At 33.2% G+C, this 20,627-nt stretch overlaps 1 protein-coding gene across 1 annotated transcript in view; it reads left to right on the forward strand.

The window, feature by feature from the left end:
* Window positions 1–20,627, forward strand: part of ELP4 (elongator acetyltransferase complex subunit 4) — a 244,620-nt gene that overhangs the window by 74,446 nt on the left and 149,547 nt on the right. The window contains exons 6-7 of the mRNA XM_047823524.1: window positions 11,550–11,634; window positions 16,946–17,131. Coding sequence (XP_047679480.1) covers window positions 11,550–11,634; window positions 16,946–17,131 — 271 coding nt within the window. The remainder of the gene's footprint in view (window positions 1–11,549; window positions 11,635–16,945; window positions 17,132–20,627) is intronic.

The following is a 20,627-nucleotide window of genomic DNA, read 5'->3' on the forward strand; positions in this document are numbered from 1 at the left end:
AATATTAATTATATATTTAATAATCTTTATATAATCTTTATATATTTATATAATAATAATATAATCTTTATAATAATAAAGATCATTTATAATAATAAATGATAGAAACTAAAAAAATTTTTTTAAATAAAACAGATCAATGAAACCAGGCACCTGTTATTTGAAAAAATTAATAAAAGTGATAAACCTCTAGCCAGACTTATCAAAAAGAAAAGAGAAAGGACCCAATAAATAAAGTCACAAATGAGATAGGAGAAATAACAACCAACACCACAGAAATACAAACAATTATAAGATAATATTGTGAACAACTGTATGCCAACAAATTGAACAACTTGGAACAAATGGATAAATTCCTAGAAGCATATAAACTACCAAAAGTAAAACGGGAAGAAATTGAAAAGATGAGCAAGATCAATAAATATGTAACAAAGAAATTGAATCAGCAATCAAGAAAAAAAATCCTAACAAACAACAGTCCAGGGCCAGGTGGCTTCACAGGCAAATTCTACCAAATATTTAAAGAAGAGTTATTTTATTTTAATTTAATTAACTTAAATGTAAGTAGCTATATATGATTAGTGGCTGATCTTGTTAAACAGCACCATTTTACAACATAAGTCAGTTCTTATCACTACTCTGGCTCAAACCTTCCAATGACTTACAATCTCAGAATAATAAACCCACATTCTAACAGAGATATTATAAGGCCCCAGGGCCCTACATGTACTTATGTAATATGATTGCTAGCTACTGCTCTAATCTCTTTGATCTCATTGAGGTTGGGGAAAGAGTAAAGGGAATATCAAGAATGCTTTCCAGGTTTCAGACAATAGAACTAGGATGGTGTCATTTACTGATGTTAAAAAAAACATATGTCCAGCAATATTCTTTGGAACATTCTCTGACATGAACACCTTCTATGAACCTGAGCACCTTTTATGAGCCTAACATAATGCTAAACTCCAGGTTTATTGCAGTAAACAAAGCAGCTGTTATTCTTGACCATGTGTAGTGTTTAGTGAGAAAGCACACAAAAAAATTTTTAAAGCCAAGTAAATAAATGTATATGTCATTAGGAGTTGTGATAAGTAATATAAGGAAAAAAGAACATTTTCCACAAGTTATATGAGGGGGTAGAGGGATATGCTTTGAGTTGTGTTCAGGTATGGTCTCTCTGAAAAGGAATCTTTTGAGCTGAGACCTGAAGATAAGAAGGCCATCCTACAAAGGTCAAGAAATATTCTGGAGGAATAGCCAGTGTGTTAAGGAAAGACTTAGTGTGTTCAAAGGAATTGAAAGATCATGTTGTGAAATAGAGTAATAGAGCTATAAGGAAGATGTGTTCTGTGAGATAGGTGAGGTCATATTCTCATAATAAATTTGTTCATGGGGGACAGAGAAAAAGCAATAATTGGAGGAGATTTAGGAAGCAACAGGTTTTTGTTGTTTTGTTCTATTTTAATGTAAATGAGAAAAATTGAATAGAGAGAGAATCGATGGAGATTAGAAAAGGAAGTAATGGTTTCTATTTGTATGGCATTAGGCAAATTACTAAACAATTTGGCAGAATTCCCAAGCCACTCAAGGCCAGGGATGGGCCATTAAGATGTAGTAACATTTCCTCCACTGGAGGGAAGGAGGGAAAGGAATAAGAAGAGAACAGTGTAGATACAAACAAATAGGTTTGTAGGGTTGGAGTCAGGATCCTGAGTAGTGTTGAAGGTATGGACCGAGGTCTTCTCTTTACTCAGTGAATAATAGGCAGGGTCATCCACTGAGGAACAGTTAGTTACCTGTTAGGAATTTGGGTTAAATGGGGAAGGTTTGAAATGGTTGTTTCATGGACTGGAAGAATACACCAACTAGAGAAGTATCAAATATTTATAGGCCTGTCAGGTTGTGTGACTTTCTTGCACTGTGATAAGATTCCTGGTGCAGGCAGGATTGAAGTTTTGCCAGGTGCAGGCAACAGAAGGAGTTTAAGTATTAAAAAGTAAACATGTGATCGATCACAAACTCTATGGCTAAGAAAATGAATTGAAGACAACTGCTGTTGATATATGAGGAGAAAAGGGACAGTGGACTGGTAGTGGACTTACTAATCTTAATAGTGGGGGTAAATGGACAAAGCAAGTTACTAAGATCAGAAGTGTTGATTGAGAATAAGATGTTTGAATTAGAACTGTAAACCATGTAGTATCTTCAGTTGATAGAGGAAAATGTCCAGGAGCTTGATAAAGACAGCAGCTTAAAAAGGGGAATGGTTGGAATTGGTTAGATGTAAAAAAGCATGGATATTTGTTTGTTTGTTTTGTTTTACCAGAAAGTGAAGGAGGAGGAGTGGTTTGAAAGTTACACTGGAGAACAAAGAGAATACCAATCAAATCTTTCAAATGTTGAGGAAAGGTATATAAACTACAGCTTTATTTGGGCTCAAGTGCCTGTTGCCTTTCAAGAGAAATACTCTTCGGAGGGTGGTGGGGGCGTGGCTTTTATTAAGGTCTACAGCTGATGCTAGTCGCAAAGACTGTAGTAGTGGTTCTAGCAGGTGATTTCTGCAGCAGTGTTTTCTGCATAAGAGAGTTGAGGTGGGCTTAGCATCCAAGATATAATAAAGTGAAAAAGCAGATTTTAGTAATGGGATATATGGTATATAAAATTTTATATAGCCAATCCCAAATTCTTTTCTAATACTAATTCAGGAGATGTCAATTTAGGTTCCAAAATTTTAATGATATGTGGTCAGAGAAGCTCACGAAAGGCTCAAAGTAAATTTCCTTCTAAGACCATTTTAGAAACTCATAATATATGTAGTATATGAAAGGCTGTGAGAGAAATGTCAAAATTAAACAAATATGTACATAGTTCTTATAACCCTGCTTATATTTGTGTATCGGTAAAATATTCTTCACAATGAAAAACATTTTTATCAGCATACTTCTCAATATCCCACATTAGTTTCTCTCAGTAAGAGAAGAAAGGGCTGGTACAGAGAGATGTCAGAGAGGATGTTCATCATAATGTTAACAGTGTTCACTTCTGGGTAGTGGGTTTTGGTATTTTTCCTATTCTTTGTATGTTTTATGTCTTTGAATTTTTATGATGAACAAACATCATTTTTGTAATGGGGAGGTATTTCAAATAAGTGGGGAAAGCCTAATCACTTGGGAATAATATAGTGAAATCCATTTTTCATATTTCACATCAAACTATATTTCCAAAAATTAAAGATTTAAATATAGTAATTGAAATTATAGAAGTATAGGAAGAAAATAGAATGCCTTAAATTCTTGGAGTGGGAAAATGGCAAAAACTATATCTAGTGATCAGATCTAAATACTATTCTCCATATGAAGGACTCAAGACTGTTTGGAGAAATGTTTGATTCACAGGAAAGACAAAGAGGGGTGCCTCAGTCGGTAGAGCATCTGACTCTTGATCTCACGGTCATGAGTTCAAGCCCCACATTGGGGGTGGAGCCTACTTTAAAAAAAGAAAAAAATGTTTTCAATTCAAAGGAAAGATAAGGAGACACCTGTAATGTCTTTTTTATGTTTAGAAGTGCTTAAAGAATGATGAGGTCAGGGCAGGGCATGTCAAAAGGATACAGAAGCCAGCTCAAAGGAGTTCCCACTGGACAAATAGGTAAAATTTTGAGCATCAGAATAAATAACGATAGTAAGTGGATTATAACCCATTTAATGAAGCAGGAAGCCATGAGTACATATTGATGCAAATAAATGAATGAATAAATAAGTTATTGAGGAAAAAGATATTTACATAACCACAGAGTACCTTCTCACAAAATATTTATTGACTACAAAAGGGAAAGAATAATTATATGGTACAGAAGCCTGACAGACATAACTTTAATCAAGTTAATGTCAGCAGTTATGGGGCAAATTGAAATCATGTATCATCTGATAATATGCGTTGAGAATTCAGGAATGCTCCTGTGGTATTTCTACCAAACATACATAATTTAAATCTAATAATCATAAGGAAATACCAAACAAACCCAAATTGGGAGCATTCTACCAAATACCTGGCCTGTAATCCTCAAAACTGTCAAGACCGTAAGAGTCAAGAAAGTCTAAGGCACTTACAGATTGAAGAAGACTGAAAAGAGACATGATAAGTGAATGCAACATGTGATTTTCAACTGAGTCCTTTGCTGTAAAGGATTATATTGGGACAAGTGGCAAAACTTGAATGGGCTCTGAGTGTCAGATGGTAGTAACAATTTCCAAATTATACCAATATCTTAAGTCAGGTGGTTATATTATTGTTATGTAGAAGAATGTTTGTAGGAATCATAACCTAAATAATTAGGAAGTGACGGGTCATCAATGTCAGCAACTTATCCTCTAGTGGAGCAGAAAAATTTTTTTTTCTATGTTTGCAATTTTTCTATAAGTTTAAGATTGTTTCAAAATTTAAAAAACAAACGCATATATGTACATATATGTTAATATTTTTAGCAAATTTAGAGAATTTTTAAACTGCTAACAAGTTGAATATCCTAATACAAAATGGGGAAAAGATAACAATGGGATGTTCTTGAAAGAAGAAACAAAAATAGCTAATAAGCCTTACTAATGATCAAAGAAATGTAAACAAAAACCATTTTTCAGCTATCAGATATTTAAAATGATAATACCCTGTGTTAAAGATGATGTGGTTATCACTCATGTTAACTATAGGAGTGTACATTGTTAAAACAATCCTAAGAAAGGATATCAAAAGTTGGAGTGTACATTATCATTGTTGCCATCATCCCATTTCCCATTCTTAAAGAAATAATGATACAAGTTAACAAAGATGTGTGTACAAGAATTCTTACCATAATTTGTGTGTAATACTGAAAATCTGGAGATAACCTAAGAATTGTGGGTATAGATGGGTTGAATAAACTATGTTATATCCACCTAATGAAGTACCTTGCATGCAAAGTGAGAATAAAAACAAAGTGGGTTAGAAAAAATATAATATATGTAATATATGATATATGTATGTAGAAAGTATTCTGTAAAGATTTGCATCAACAGCCTAATAGTCATGATCTCCGAGTGTTTAAATTATGGGTGATTGGGGCGCCTGGGTGGCGCAGTCGGTTAAGCGTACGACTTCAGCCAGGTCACGATCTCGCGGTCGGCGAGTTCGAGCCCCGCGTCGGGCTCTGGGCTGATGGCTCAGAGCCTGGAGCCTGTTTCCGATTCTGTGTCTCCCTCTCTCTCTGCCCCTCCCCCGTTCATGCTCTGTCTCTCTCTGTCTCAAAAATAAATAAATGTTAAAAAAAAAAATAAAAAAATAAAAAATAAAAATAAAAATTAACTCAAAATGGACAAAAGTCCTATCCATAAGACCACACACTATACACGTTTTAAAAGAAAACAAAGGCAAAAATCTTCATGACATTGTATTTGACAGTTATTTCTTGGATATAACACCAAAAGCACAGGCAAAAAAAAAAAAAGCAAAAATAGACAAATGGGACTACTTCAAACTTAAACACTTCTGTGCATCCAAAGACACAATCACCTCAGCAAAAGGGCAGCCTAAGTAATGGGAGAAAATCTTTTATCTGATAAGGAATTAATATGCAGAATATATTAAGAACTACAACTCAACAACAAATAGCCTGATTAGAATCTGGGCAAAGGACTTGAACAGACATTTCTCCAAAGATAAATACAAATGGCTAACACAGTCTCACCCTCCACAATGACTTTTTTATACTTTCTCTTTTTTTATACAAACCTGTAATATACTTACCAGTCTTTATTCTTAGCTTATGACCTTTCACTGAGAAAACAGATAAAACCAGCAGAGACACCTATTACTACATTTGCCACCCATCAGCATCTGTACCAACAGAATACTGTCTTTCCCCACGTTACCATAGGTGAACTACTCATTAAACTTTTTTTTATAAGCAAACTCTATACCCAATGTGGAGCTTGAACTCACAACCCTGAGATTAAGAGATACAGTACCGACTGAGCCAGCCAGGCACCACAATAAGTAAACTATTTAAACACCTATACTAAAGGCCTATTGAAGTTTGAGGTCATGAATTTACAGTGAGACCAGTCCACTTAGATGGGGCCATTTCTCCCACCACTTTTAGCTGTAATGAGGCAAATGTGGAGTGGGCAAAGAGTTAAATTTAGCCTAACAGTTTTGCTGAGCAAGTGAGACAAAGCAAGAAAAGAGCAAGGAAGTAGGAACAAGATTTGATCATGAATCAAGATGGTTAAATAGTTGAAAGAGTGTATCAAGGGGAGTGACGAGGTGGTAGGCAATGGTATGGAGGTTTCAGTGTGGTCAAAAGATTACATATGGACTCTAGGGAAGATAGGAAGTGATGGTTGTGGGGAGGAGAGAGCACGAACTGAGATTAAATAGGTATAGCAGTTATTGATAATGGCAAGGTCTAAGGTATGATCATAAAAGGGAGCACCATAGAGGCACCTGTGTGCCTCAGTCCTTTGAGTGTCCGACCCTTGATCTCAGCTCAAGTGTTGATTTCAGGGTCATGAGTTCAAACAGAACCCCTGCTTGCTCACAGACCTCATCCCCTAGGATGTCACTCTAGCAATTCTTCCATCTCTCTCCTGTACCATTAACTTTTCCTTTCTACTGGATGCATTCTATAATATATAAACATACTCTTATCTCTTCCTTTTAAGAAACTAAAAACATCTCCCATCCCACTTCCTCTGCCAGATACTATTCTATTTTTCTGCACCAGAACTCCTCGAGTTTTCTAATATTTGGTATCTCCAATTCCTTCCCTTACATTTTCACTTAAAACCACTCCAATTAGGCTTACACCAACATCATTCCAGTGAAGCTGTTATAACAGTTCAAGCCCGTGTTGGACTCTGCTCTAGGCATGAAGCCTACTTAAAAACAAACAAACAAAAAAAAGAGTGAGCACCATAGGTAGGATGGAGATAATTGGGAGAGAAGTGATCAAGAAACTGAAAGGCCAGCATGTTCGAAAGATAATTAATGACCCAGAGTTGGAGAGATGACAGAAACAATGATGGGTAGTAGGAGGCATAATCTAATCACTTATTTACATTAGTAAGTAAAGGAAATCAGACTAATGTTGAACTGAATTATTTTTCATGAAACACTATAACCTCTCTCAACTAGAGATAGTATCTCTATCTGACAGTGGATTATTTGGCCTATGCATGCAATTCTTGCATCCTCATGTTCTTAGTATTTTCCCAGCTATGACTCAGAGGTCTGTGCTAGTCATTTCTCTCCTTGCATTTCTAGCCTCTATATGTTCTACTCTTAGTTAAGTATTCATGGTGAAGAGAATCAAACTCAGTGTTGTTAGGTTGAAAAGCATCAGAAAAGGAAAATCAGTGACAGTCTTCAGGGTAGTAGTAATGGAATTTTTAACTTGAAAATTAGTTGTGAATAGACTTCACAGTCTAGATAGTCACATGCAAATTATATGCTAATATAACTTTAGCTCAGCAAACCATTTTGCACAATTAGTTGAGACATTTGATATTGCACCTACTGCCCTGTGAGTATATCTTACTGTTTGTCATAAATGAATATTTGAAATATATGTATAAATAGAATTTTGGTAATACAAGTCATATTTTCTGAATGATTTGCATAATAATATCAAAAATCTTCACTTTAAATTAATCCTAATTGGGAGTGATAACAGTTTTTCTTCCTAAGTATTTCTTTCAAGTGGCTAAATCAATATTTAAATGCATCAAAAGTTGTTATTTTTTAAAATCCAGCAATTAAGCATTTTAATGAGAAAAATCAGTCTTAAGAAAAAGAAAAATCAGTCTTGAGCCATTAATTTTAAATTAGGAAGGACAAGAGAAATTATCTAGTGCAACTCTGTCATATGAGCAAATTTTGAGGCCCAGAACAGAAAAATTAAATACTTTGCCTCATTATCACCCATTTAGCTATAATTGCTGATATAGACCTAGAACTCAGATCTTGATATTTATTCCATATATACATAATTTTATTGTTATAATCTTATCTTTTCACAAATAAAATCTTGTCTTTTGTTATCCAAGCTTTTTTGTTGTTGTTACATTTATTCTTTGATTACATTGAGACTTTTGTAAGTATTGCTTTGTTCATTCTTTGAGAAACTATAAGGTACTTAACTGCTCTTTATTATCTGCTTGATTTCTTTTCTAGATATACTACATCTATACCTACAGCTAGCTATATTACAGCAGATTGTTTTTATCTTTCTTAATGAGATTGACAAAATTACTTTTCATGGAAAAACCATTACCATTTGTTGATAGAAATTGAAGTTCTCTGGTACAAATGTCTGTCAGACCTCTTGCTGAAAATTGGGGCAGGGGGAGAAGTGATAGGTACAAAAGTCTCATTTTTTCCTATCAATTTAAAAAAGATGTAGAACTTGGTCATCAGAATATAGATTTACATTTTGTGTCATTAGACCCCTTTTATACATGTTTAATATTATTATGAAGAAATAAACTATAAAAAACATGGTAATTAAAGCAGGTATATGGAACAATTTTATTTTTTAACTGAAAAAAATTTTAAATGCTTAGTATTTTAAAGATAAAAATTAAAGTTCTAATAATTGTTTTTACGTTCTTTATATGTTATAGTTTTAAAGAGAAACTGTGGTATCAAGTTAGATCATTTTACCATATAAGTTGTTGAAAATTAAGAAAATTGGCTAAAATAATACACATGATTTGAAATGTGCTGTCTTTGGGACATGTTTTAAATACTTTGATAAGCTAACCTTCGTTAAATGCCTGGAAACATTAATAAGGAGGACAGGGACATATTTGTAACTAGATTTCCTTCTGCCAACTCCTGGTTTATAAGTTACTCTACTGCTAAAAAGCAACAAAAAAAGACAATAGCCTCAAAATTAAAGGGGTTTAACTTAAAAAAATTTTAGATGACAATAGAAGATATTTTTATCTTTTACTGATTATTATAAGTATTGCTGACAAGGAAATGTATCTCATGGAGATTAATAATACTTAGTAGTAGTTTAATATCAATACCATATAAACTAGTTCAATTTTAAATGCTATAACCCATGCATCATAAATGAATATTATCAATTTATATACCTAAATGTATTGTCTTTTTCCCATTTAATTTTGTTATCAGAGTGTTTATTGTCCTAGAAATCTAATTAGTTTGGGGAAATTTATTGCTTGTAAAGTTCTGAGCATTGTTGGTGATTGGATTGTTTTATGTTAGTGATAAATAAGGAAAGAGATTAAGATGTATTGGCTTTATGTCTTTGTTTTTGTTCTGATATCAAATCTCTCCACCACTTTTGAAGAGAATCTTAGCTTTACTATGGTTACTATCAGAATGGGAGAATATGAAATAAATAATTGATTGTATTGGTTGAACAGTGGCAACAAAAAACTAAGAAGTAATTTATGTATGTGGTGTTTTATAAAGTACCTCACATAGTAAATTTACTACCATGCACTTAAGACAAATTTTATTATTGAACAATTTGGGGCAGAAGGAAAAATGTTTAAGAAACTTTTTGTAATATATGCAATAATAATGGTCTTGGGTAGATTCATTATTGGTGGATTAGAATGAACTGGCTATATTCTTGTTCCACCCTCCTTTAACCCATACTGACATTCATCAAATGGTTGGCTGAAATTCATTTCATAATCTGGGACCTTGGAACAGAGTGCAAATCTAATTGACCCAGATAAGAATTGAATATGCAGGAATTCAAACAGCAGCACTGTATTCTGAAAGTTGAGCTACCCAGGACAAATATGTTACTTATTTATTCATATATATTTATGTATTTATATATATATACATATAAATATCCATATATTTATGAAATAGTTGCATCACTGTCTTTACGGAATTTCATTTTTCATAGACACATTTATAGACTCATGAAACTGGAAAAATGTGACCATGTGATCCAATGTATCTTCATCCAAAATGGAGATATATGAGAAATAACCATACTGCGAAAACCTTCAACTGGAGCCATATTTGTTTTGCATATAACAGCATTCTTTTTTTTTAATAATCTTTTTTAATGTTTATTTATATTTGAGAGATAGAGACAGTGTGAAGGGGGGAGGGCAGAGAAAGAGGGAAACAGAATCTGAAACAAGCTCCAGCCTCTGAGCCGTCAGCACAGAGACCGATGTGTCTCACACTCATGAACTGCAAGATCATGACCTGAGCCAAAGTCAGACACTTAACCAACTGAGCCACCCAGGCGACCTGCATATAACAGCATTCTTTTCTCTTGGTTTTCTTTCTTTCTTTTCTTTTCTTTCTTTCTTTCTTTCTTTCTTTCTTTCTTTCTTTCTTGTTAGTTGCTTTGGGGCTAGATGTTGCTGTTCAATAAAATATTTGCAGAGATGTGCATATATTTTTATTGAACAACCTACCATTGATTTTGCACACTAAGTAATCTGCTACTTTTCCTAACTTCTTATGTTCTTTATTGTTGCATGTGTGCTTCAAATTATATTTCACTTTTTCTTTAGGTCATTTATTCTGCATGTGTGATTGCTTTACTTAGGATCATGGTAGAGCAAATACTTTTGTATTTTTAAGGTCACCCACAGCTTTTACAGCATTAGTTACTGAAATGTCTATGAAATAGCTATGTTCCAGATCCTCATTATCATGACTTTTAATGTTCAGCCATAGCACACAGGTTGTCCGTTATCAAGAATATTAAATTCAGACAATGTTAAACCAGATTTTCTTCATTGTAACTATATTTTCTTTGAGGTGTTTTATAACGTTTGTAAAAAAAAGTTTTAAGTAAGCTCTGTGCCTAACGTGAGGTTTGAACACACAACCCCAAGATCATGAGTCTTATGCTGTACCAACTAAGCCTACCAGGCTCCCCATTTTTCTAAAATATTTTAAAACAGTAACATTAATGCTAATATTCATGTGAAAGATAATGTCTTCTTAAATTTATACATTTATTTTATTGATTTCATTTTACAAAGTAGAAATATATTCATCTTCATGTCTTAAAAGATCAAATTTTTAAATTACTATTATTTTAGCAGTTTGTTCTAAGAAAATTAAAACTTTTCTGGAAGATGAGCTCAGGTGATCAGGACATTGATTCAGGTGTACTTGGCATAGCAGTTCATTAACTATGTGTTAATTACCCATGATTACTCCTGAAAAGCTATAGTGGCTTCATCTTTTAGGTTGCTTCATTAAATCATTAATTTTCTTGGAGGTAACTAAGCTTGACATAATTAAGACATCTCAGTCTCCACAGATTTTTATTTTCCCATGATGTCAAGAACACTGAGCTAGTTAATATAAGGCATTGTAACGTATTCCCTGGATGTACTGACTTTATATTTTTAAATTATTTATACTATTTGGGTTAATTTTATATTATATTTTAGTAGTCTCATAAATTTTAATTACTTCCTCCATGTTGTAGCTTAGATTTTGAATTGTATGTGTAATATGTCCATTTCTGTATTTGAACCACTTCTTACCAACAGTTCTTTGACCCATGGCTACATAAAGCTGCTTCAGTTTATCCAGAACATCATATATGAGGAAGGATTTGATGGATCCAATCCCCAGGTATTGAGTACCTTCCAAGTTTTTTATAATCATCTATGTAATGTTGTTTTTAAACTCTCTAGGGGTAACCCAGAAGGTTTTAGAATAATTAACAGTGAACAAGCTGTTTCCAAGCACAGAAGATGTAGATAAGCAGGGCACAGGCAGCCTTTGTTTGATTTTTGATGTGTAGAGTTTTAGCTAAGTTCTCAGTGGATGCACAAAAGACATATACATACATTGTCAACATAAATTATTTTTAAATATATATTTGTGGCACCTGGAATAACTAAACTGCTGCATTTTGAAAATTACTCCTAAATCTGCAAGACATGTACTTTTGTATCTAAATTTTTTTTAAGTTAATTTAGTTTGAGAAAGAGAGAGAGAGAGAGGGGAGAGTGAGCATGGGAGGGGCAGAGAAGAAGGAAAGAGAGAGTCCTAAGTATGTTCTATGCTGTCAGTACAGAGCCCAACACAGGACTCAATCCCATGCGCCATGAGATCATGACCTGAGCTGAAACCAAGAGTCAGATGCTTAGCTAACTGAGTCACCCAGATGCCCCTCTTATCAAAATTTTTTATATTTCTGTCATTCAGTCCTTAATTGAATAACCTGGTGAGTAAGAATTAATTATTTTGAGATTTTATTTCTTGTTTTATCATGCTTTAGGTTATTTCACTGAATAAAAACTGCATTTTTTATTTGCTATATTAAAATATTTTATAACTTAATTATTTCTCTGTAGCTCTGTTTTTAAGAATGCAAGTTTTTAAATTCCCACTATTAAAGATTCCAAATTCCCACTATTAAAGATGTTCTGGTTAGTTTAACTTGAACAAAATGAGAGAAATTTTATTTCCAGTTATAATGCCATTTAGAAATCTTTCTCGGTGATTTTAATTGCTAAAGCTGCTAAAGATTTTCAGTTCATGTATATTATTTCAGCAGAATTATTTCCAGAGCACCATTATTTTTATTGAAGAAAGTAAAGAATCCAAAAGTCTTATTTTTGGCATTATCAACTACATTTGCTCTTAATCCATAAATTTTTAAGTATTCTTATAAACTTTACTGCTATATTTAATGTTTTTTCCACAGCAATGTTAATAAATTTTAAATTTGTTTTGATCATCAGTTTAATACAAAGTTGAAAATACTATACGTGTGGTGAAGTATATACATTTATTTATAGATAGCTTTTCACGTGTGTTACAGTTTTTGTGATGGTCCTTGGTTTTTAATACAGTTTTATTTTGTTCATTGTTGCTCCGTTTTTGGTCCTAGCTAAGATCTATGAGCACTATGTCCTCCCTTTGGTGGCATTGTCCGTCTGGAGAGGTAAATTGGTCCCTGACAGACACCTCTCCCTATGTGCTGTGGTTACTATGGAAACAGACATGTCATAACAGTTCCTATGATACAGTGTGCAGAGCTCCTGTTCTTGCAGGATGATGACACATCTTCTAAGAGCAAGAAATTTTATAAAATACAAAAAATCAAAGGCAATAACAAAGATACACACATACTTGCTTGTATCTGTATATATACATATGTACACATATTTATATATATGTACACACACCCATCCATCCAAAGGATCCTTGATAAGTAAGCTATTATTGGAATGGAATGAAATGTTTGTTTTCTTAGTTGTTTATTTGAGTATTAAAAATACCACCATTTTCAATAAATAGTATTTTATTTGATGAAAGCTGATGAACTGAACTGGTTTGTCTCTGAACCAGAAGTTCTACAACTATTGACTTTTATAAAGGTTAAAAGGGTTGAGGTAAGCATTTATATGCTGAATACCAAGAATGCTGAAAAAGTTTACAACATACCGATAAGTTATAAAATATATTTCCAATTTTATTGGAATTAAAATATATACTAAATTTCCATATTGTTACATTTTAGAGTGTATCATTTGCTAAATTACCTCAACTATATTTCTGTCTCAGAAACTTTAGATGAGTTCAAGAAGCCACAAAAATTCATCTATCGAGCACTGCTTCAAAAAATCTTATTCTTGAGTCAAAATAATGTTCTGATACTGAAATAAATTCTTTTTAAAAGGAAATTTTCATCTTACTTTCTGTATCACTACATTTTCAAATAAACTTACATTTTCAAATAAACTGACTTAATTTGAGATAGGCTATAAAGAATTGAGTATTATAGAATACTGTATAATAACTTTGTAGTAAGTAAAGTAGCTCATCTGCAAAGATATTTGGAGTGGAGATGTTTACAAATTGCTGTCATAATTTCATTTAAGTTATGATTTTTAAATATCTAAGAAATATACAATAAAAATGAAGTTTGAAAATTGATTTCATTTACATATCCAGATTAAATATTTTAGAGGTTCTCATTGGAATGAATTTAATATTTATTATTCAGCTTTCAACAAGTTTATTTTTTAGTTTGATTAGACCTCAATAAATTATATTAAAAATTTTTTGATTATACCTCACAGTGTGCCCCATTATTATATGGCATAGCAAAGGAATTATATGCCTGAAATTACACAGGAAATTTGTAAATCAGCCTTTGCTTTTGCACTTACTATTATATTTTTAAAAATATAAATGTATTCCCAAGTCACCTAGGTGGCTCAGTTGGTTGAATGCCCAACTTCAGCTCAGGTCATGATCTTGTGGTTCAGGAGTTCGAGCCCTGCGTCAGGTTTTGTGCTGACAGCTCATAGCCTGGAGCCTGCTTTGGATTCTGTGTCTCCCTCTCTCTCTGCCCCTCCCTGACACTCTGTCTCTCTCTATCTCTCTATCAAAAATAAATAAACATTAAAAAAATTTGTTTAAATATATAAATGTATTCCCTATGTTGAAGTATCATGCTCAAATATGTTCTGATGTGGTGAGTACCTACCTCACTTAAATATCTTTTTCATTCTTTGGCTTAATATTGTCATTCTTTATATACACACACACACACACATATGTATGTGTGTGTGTATATATATATACATATATATACAGGTATATATGTATGTGTGTATGTGTATCAGCATATCTGTCATAGTCACTAAACTTCTACAGCTCTCCTGCTTCTGCACCTATCATCATTTTTGTTATAAACTTTTAGCTTTTTGATACAATAGTTGGTAATGGTGACTGGGTTAAAATACAGCTGACCTTTAGTTTCTGAAATATTGGTAGGGAAAACCGTATAATGCTGCTCTCCTTCTACCTTCTACCTTCTATTCTCCTTCTACCTTCAGATTTTGTTTTAATACCTAGATTTTGGGGGCAGGTTTGTCTCTCCATTTTTCTAGATTGCTCTTTCTGTTGCAAATCTAATTTAAGCTGCAGTTCAAGAGAAAACAAGTTTGGGATGACAAAATGAAGCTTAATCTTGCCATTTTACTTAAATTCTGAGTTTCTAAGTAATACAGTAAAAGGGATAACCTATAATTTCAGAGATATCTTACACAAATTCATCAAAATGCATTTAGACTTCTAATACATACATGCCCTGGTACATATTATTACTTCATTTCATTCAAGTAATGCAGAAATAAAAAAAGAAAACAATTTTTATGGACTGCCAATGACGTTAATATATGTCTTAAGGGCTGCCTATCATAACCTTAATACAACCAGAAAAGAAAACTGGACTAGCTGCCTTGATAGTATCATCACGTTTCAGGTCTTTGGAGTCAGGAAGAATTTTTCAAATGTACTTAAACTAAATTCCTTTTTCTGTAATCACATTTTAATAGCTTTATCCAGGCCCATTATATATCATGTCCCTTTATATATTTTAAAGGATTGTGTGATCTCATAGAACACTTTTTTATTGTAGAGATGAAAGAACTAATGCCTAAGTAGTGTTGTGTCTTGCTCAGAATCACATCTTCTTAGTTGTACAGTCCAGACTGTGAATCTATCTTACCCATCTTACTGATTACTGTCCCCTTCTGTTTTTCCTCTTCTAACTTTTCAGTGTTTTATTCACTTCCCTACTTTCCTTTGTTAATAAATTCTCAAAAATACACAAACTCAACTTTCATGTGTAATATCAGAGAGATAGTAGTTGATTAATACATTTTATTAGTTAAATAAATTTTATTCATTTGTTATAACAATAACAAGCAATATGTTGTAGGATCTGACTTCATCAAAAAACACACTCAAATGACACATGTTCCAAATTTTTGATTTAAGGGAGAAAATGTATTTTCCCCATTAGAATTGTAATGATAAGTTTCCAATTATCTCCATGCACCAGGTTTTGCTAATGTCTCCTTCCTTTGCCCGGAAATTTTGCCAGATTGCTAAAGAAAGCATTTATAGGGGTGCCTGGGTGGCTCAGTTGGTTGAGGTTCCAACTTGGGCTGAGGTCATGATCTCATGGCTTGGCTTATGAGTTTGAGCCCTCATTGGGCTCTGTGCTGACAGCTCAGAGCTTGGAGCCTGCTTTGGATTCTGTGTCTCCCTCTCTCTCTGCCCCTCCCCCACTCGTGCTCTGTCTCTCTCTTTCAAAAAACAAATAAAACATTTTAAAAAATAAAAAAAAATTTAAATACAAAATAAAGAAAGCATTTATAAAACATTTGTTTGGTTAGGATAACACAAACAGTAGAATTTGTTATAAATACATCCCTGGCAAATGCTTATTGATAATCAGTGTAGGTTTTGTTTAATGGTTTTTAAATGCTCTTTTCCCAAGAAATATCAGTCATCATTATGACCTTAATATCAGTAGTCTTGAGTTCCAAATGTTCATTTGTTCAATTTTGATAAGTATTGAACTGAATTATTTTGTAAAAATAGCTTCAAGAAGAATAAGTAAAAGCAAATATAAGGTATAAAAGCAAAACACATTTTTAAACTTCTTTCAAACAAAATATCAGGCATTGGACATAATAGCACTAAATGAAAAATACTGAGCAAGTTATAGTTTATTGAAAGACTTGTAGAATTTTAGAATACTAAGAATGGTTTCTAAGTATTCTAGTTTAGATGTTCTTTATTGCTAACTGATTTTTTTATGTATTATTTCAGCTGTCGCAAACATAATTCATAAAGTGGTCACTTAAAATTTAGAAACTTGAGGCTTTTGATACTCTTCAAATTTTCCAAAAGTGAGAAAAAAACAGCTATTTTTTAATACTCTTGCAATATAGAAGATTTCCTTTATATTGCCGTATATTAACTATACATAAAGCTTTTTAACATCTCTACTATCTCCCGGCTATGTTATAAATTTCAAAAACTGGCAAATAGAACTAAAGGAGGTATCCTATTTGTTAATAAAACTTAATGTGTTTGTCTCCCCCCCAACCCGACACATGCATTTCTTTAGAAAAAACAGAAAAACATTTTAAGAATAGGAATCCAGAATCTTGGTTCACCTTTGTGGGGGGATGACATCTGCTGTACGGAAAATGGCAACAGTCACAGCCTTACGAAGTTCCTGTATGTCCTCCGTGGTCTTCTGCGAACCTCTCTTTCAGCTTGTATGATCACAATGCCAACACATCTTATCCAGGTAAGAATCTTTCCAAAACTCCTTTCCCCTAATTAGTGCTACATAATGAAGAGCAATATATAAACACTCGGAGTCTGAGTCTGATAAATTATTTTCATATGCCATTTAAGTGGAACAGATTTCAGGAATGCCAGAGAGCAAAATGTCCTTTACTTTAGATTGTTAAATTGTTGTGTATTTGTAGTTTTAATATACAGTGAGTATATGGTAAGTCTATCTTTAATAACATTATTTTTTTTCTTTGATTTCTTGTAAATGCATAATACATTGTGTTATGTGGTTGATTTTTTACTGATATCTTTTCAGTAATCATTAGATTAATCATAAAGATCTAAGATATGGATATAGATCTTGAAGAAATATTTGCACACCCATATTCATAGCAGCATTATTTACAATAGCTAAAATGTGGAACCAATCTGAGTATTCATTAACAGATGAACTTGATAAGATATGGCCTATATTGCAATGGAATATTACTCAGCCTTGAAAAGGAAGGAAATTATGAGGTGCCTCGTTGGCTCAGTCAGTTAAGTGGCTGAGAAGCCCCGCATCGGGCTCTGTACTGACAGCTCAGAGCCTGGAGCCTGCTTCAGATTCTCTCTCTCTCTCTCTCTCTCTCTCTCTCTCTCTCTGCCCTCCCTCAGCTCGTGCTCTGTCTCTGTCAAAAAATGAATAAAAATGTTAAAAATTTTTAATAAAAAAAGAAAAGGAAGGACATTCTAACATATGCTGCAACACTGATGAATCTGAGGACATGATCCTAAGTGAAATAAGTCAGTCACAAAAAGACAAATACTGTGATTCCATTTATACAAAGTACTTAAAGTAGTAAAAATCATAGAAACGGAAGGTAGTATGGTGGCTGCCCTGGGCTGAGGGAGAGGGAATGGCAAGTTACTTAATAGGTACAAAGTTTCTGAAAATAATTGTTGGTGGTAGTGGCACAACATCATGAATGTACTTAATAACACGGAATTATACATTTAAAAATGGTTAAAATGGTAAATTCTATGTTATATATATTTTGCCACATTCAAAATTTTGAGGAAAAAAAGAAAAGGGGCACCTGGGTGACTCAGTCAGTTAAGCCTCCAACTCTTGGTTTCAGCTCGGGCTGTGATCTCGCAGTTCGTGAGTTTGAGCCGCATGTTGGACTCTGTGCTGACAGCCGGGAGCCTGCTTGGGATTCTGTCTCCCCTTCTCTCTGCCCCTCCCCTCTTGTGTGCACTCTCTCTCTCTCAAAATAAATTAACACTAAAAAAATGTAAAAGGAAAAGAAAAGACAAACACTGATCTAAATAGGACATGTCCTTTTCTTCCCTTGCTGTTTCTATGTGTAAACCTCCTGAAACAACACTCTTAGGGAAAAAGGTCCATCTCCCCAGACAGAAAAAGAGGGATTTTTGCAAGATTTGCCTCATCAGCTCAAAAAGTCCTTTTCTTAAGAGTGTTCAAGAGACTGGGGCACCTGGCTGGGTCAGTCAGAAGAGCATGCAACTCTTGATCTCACGGTCATGAGTTCAGGCCCCACACTGGATATAGAGATTCGTTAAATAAATAAAGCTTAATTTTTTTTTTTATAAAAAGAGTATTCAAGAAGCAAGTTTGGGACAATTTTCATCATTGTTGTTATTTTATATGTAATAGAGAAAGTACAATTACATTGTATATTTTTCCACAGTATTTATTATTAAATATATTTCTATAACAAACACAATACTAGAAATAATAAAACTAAAAAAAAATCACCTGCAGTGAATGAATCTGAAAGTCAAAATAAGCTAAATCACTGAAATCATCTTTTCTAATGTACATACACTAAATTAACACTTTGATATAGAATGACTTTTGTAGCAGAATAATGTTGAGCTTTGTTTTCCTTTACTTCTCTAGGAAGTCTCAATAATAATAGTGATAGCACTAACAAATACAAAATACTTAAAGTCAAGATCTTAAAGTTCTTATAAAATCCTTACATAACTACTGTTGTAATCTACATTTTACATGTAAGGAAACTGAGATACAGAGAAGTTAAGAAAGTAGATCAATGTTTAATACCTGAGAAACCATGGTTTGAACCCAGAAAACTGGGTTCCAGCACCTCATACTAGAATACGTAGCACGTTTTTATTCTGGAACTCATTCTCTCAAAGCTAGTAGTTCTCATATCTTTTATCTTGGAGTTAGAAAGGACGTGGGGCTCATCTGAGCTAGGCTCCTGCCTTCGGCTGAGTAAAGTAGTATCCCAAGTGAAATGACCTGTTCAAGCAAATCACAGAAACAAAGACTATCCTTGGTGAGATTTCATGGATTTATGCAAACTCTACATTTGATTAAACTAACAGGAATAAACACTGACAGAAATTAAATCAAATTAACAGAAATAAAAGATAGAATTGAAATTTGAAGTTCACCAAGGAGATAAAGAAATGCCATTTAAATTAAATTAATAAACATTAATTAAATTAACAGAAATATAAGATATAATTGAAATTTTGAGTTCACCAAGGAGATAAAAGAATGCCATTTTAAGATGCTGTATCTAAACATACTGTATAAGGGTTAAAGCTGAGACATTGTTTAAGGGCTATTAAGTTTGTAAAGCACCATATTCCTTCCTGCACAAGTAGAGAGAGGAGTATAATTGACAGCATACCCCCGTACATTGTCAGTGACTTGTGCTTTTGAGCTTTCTAAGGGTTACCATAGCAACTTCCTGCTGTTCAAGTTAGCATTCCTCTTTAATAATTGCAAACTTTGAGCAAAATAAAAATTAGATCTTAATCAGAAAAAAAGTTTGACTTTTCACATCAAGATTTCCTTTTTTTAAGTAAACTCTACCCCCAACATGAGGCTCAAACTCACAACCCTGAGATCAACAGTCACAAACTATCCCAACTGGTGCGTCTCACATCAAGCTTTCTTAAATCCAAATATTTCTCTGTCAACAAACTGTGGAGAAAATCCGCATTTCTTATAAATTTTATTATTGAAGCTGTGTTGTATCTCATTCATTCATTCATTTCTTCTACACTGCTTTTGAGTGACTGACAGTGCTATAGTCCTCTATATATATAGTGGAAATTTTAAAATGAATGAGAGACACTGGTTCCTTTCAGGCACCTTACTCTGTAGTGGGGAGGTAAATATTAAAAACTTGTGTTTCAATCTGAAGATGAAATCCAGAAAACAATTGCATTCATAATAGCATCAAAAAGAATAAAATACTTAGAAATAATTTTAACAAGAAGAATGTACAACTTATACTCTGAAAACTACATAACATTGTTGAAAGAAATTTTAAAAGATCTAAATGAATGGAAAAACTTTCCAGGTTCATGGATCAGAAGGTTCAAAATTAATATGACCATTGTCTCCAAACTGATCTACAGATCCAACACAGTCCCTATCAGAATCCCAGCTGACTTTTTTGGAGAAATCTGCAAGCTGATTCTAAAATGGCTATGGAATTTCAGAAGACTTAGAATAGCCA

This window comes from Prionailurus viverrinus, chromosome D1, assembly GCF_022837055.1.
Source record: "Prionailurus viverrinus isolate Anna chromosome D1, UM_Priviv_1.0, whole genome shotgun sequence".
NCBI classification, from domain to species: domain Eukaryota; kingdom Metazoa; phylum Chordata; class Mammalia; order Carnivora; family Felidae; genus Prionailurus; species Prionailurus viverrinus.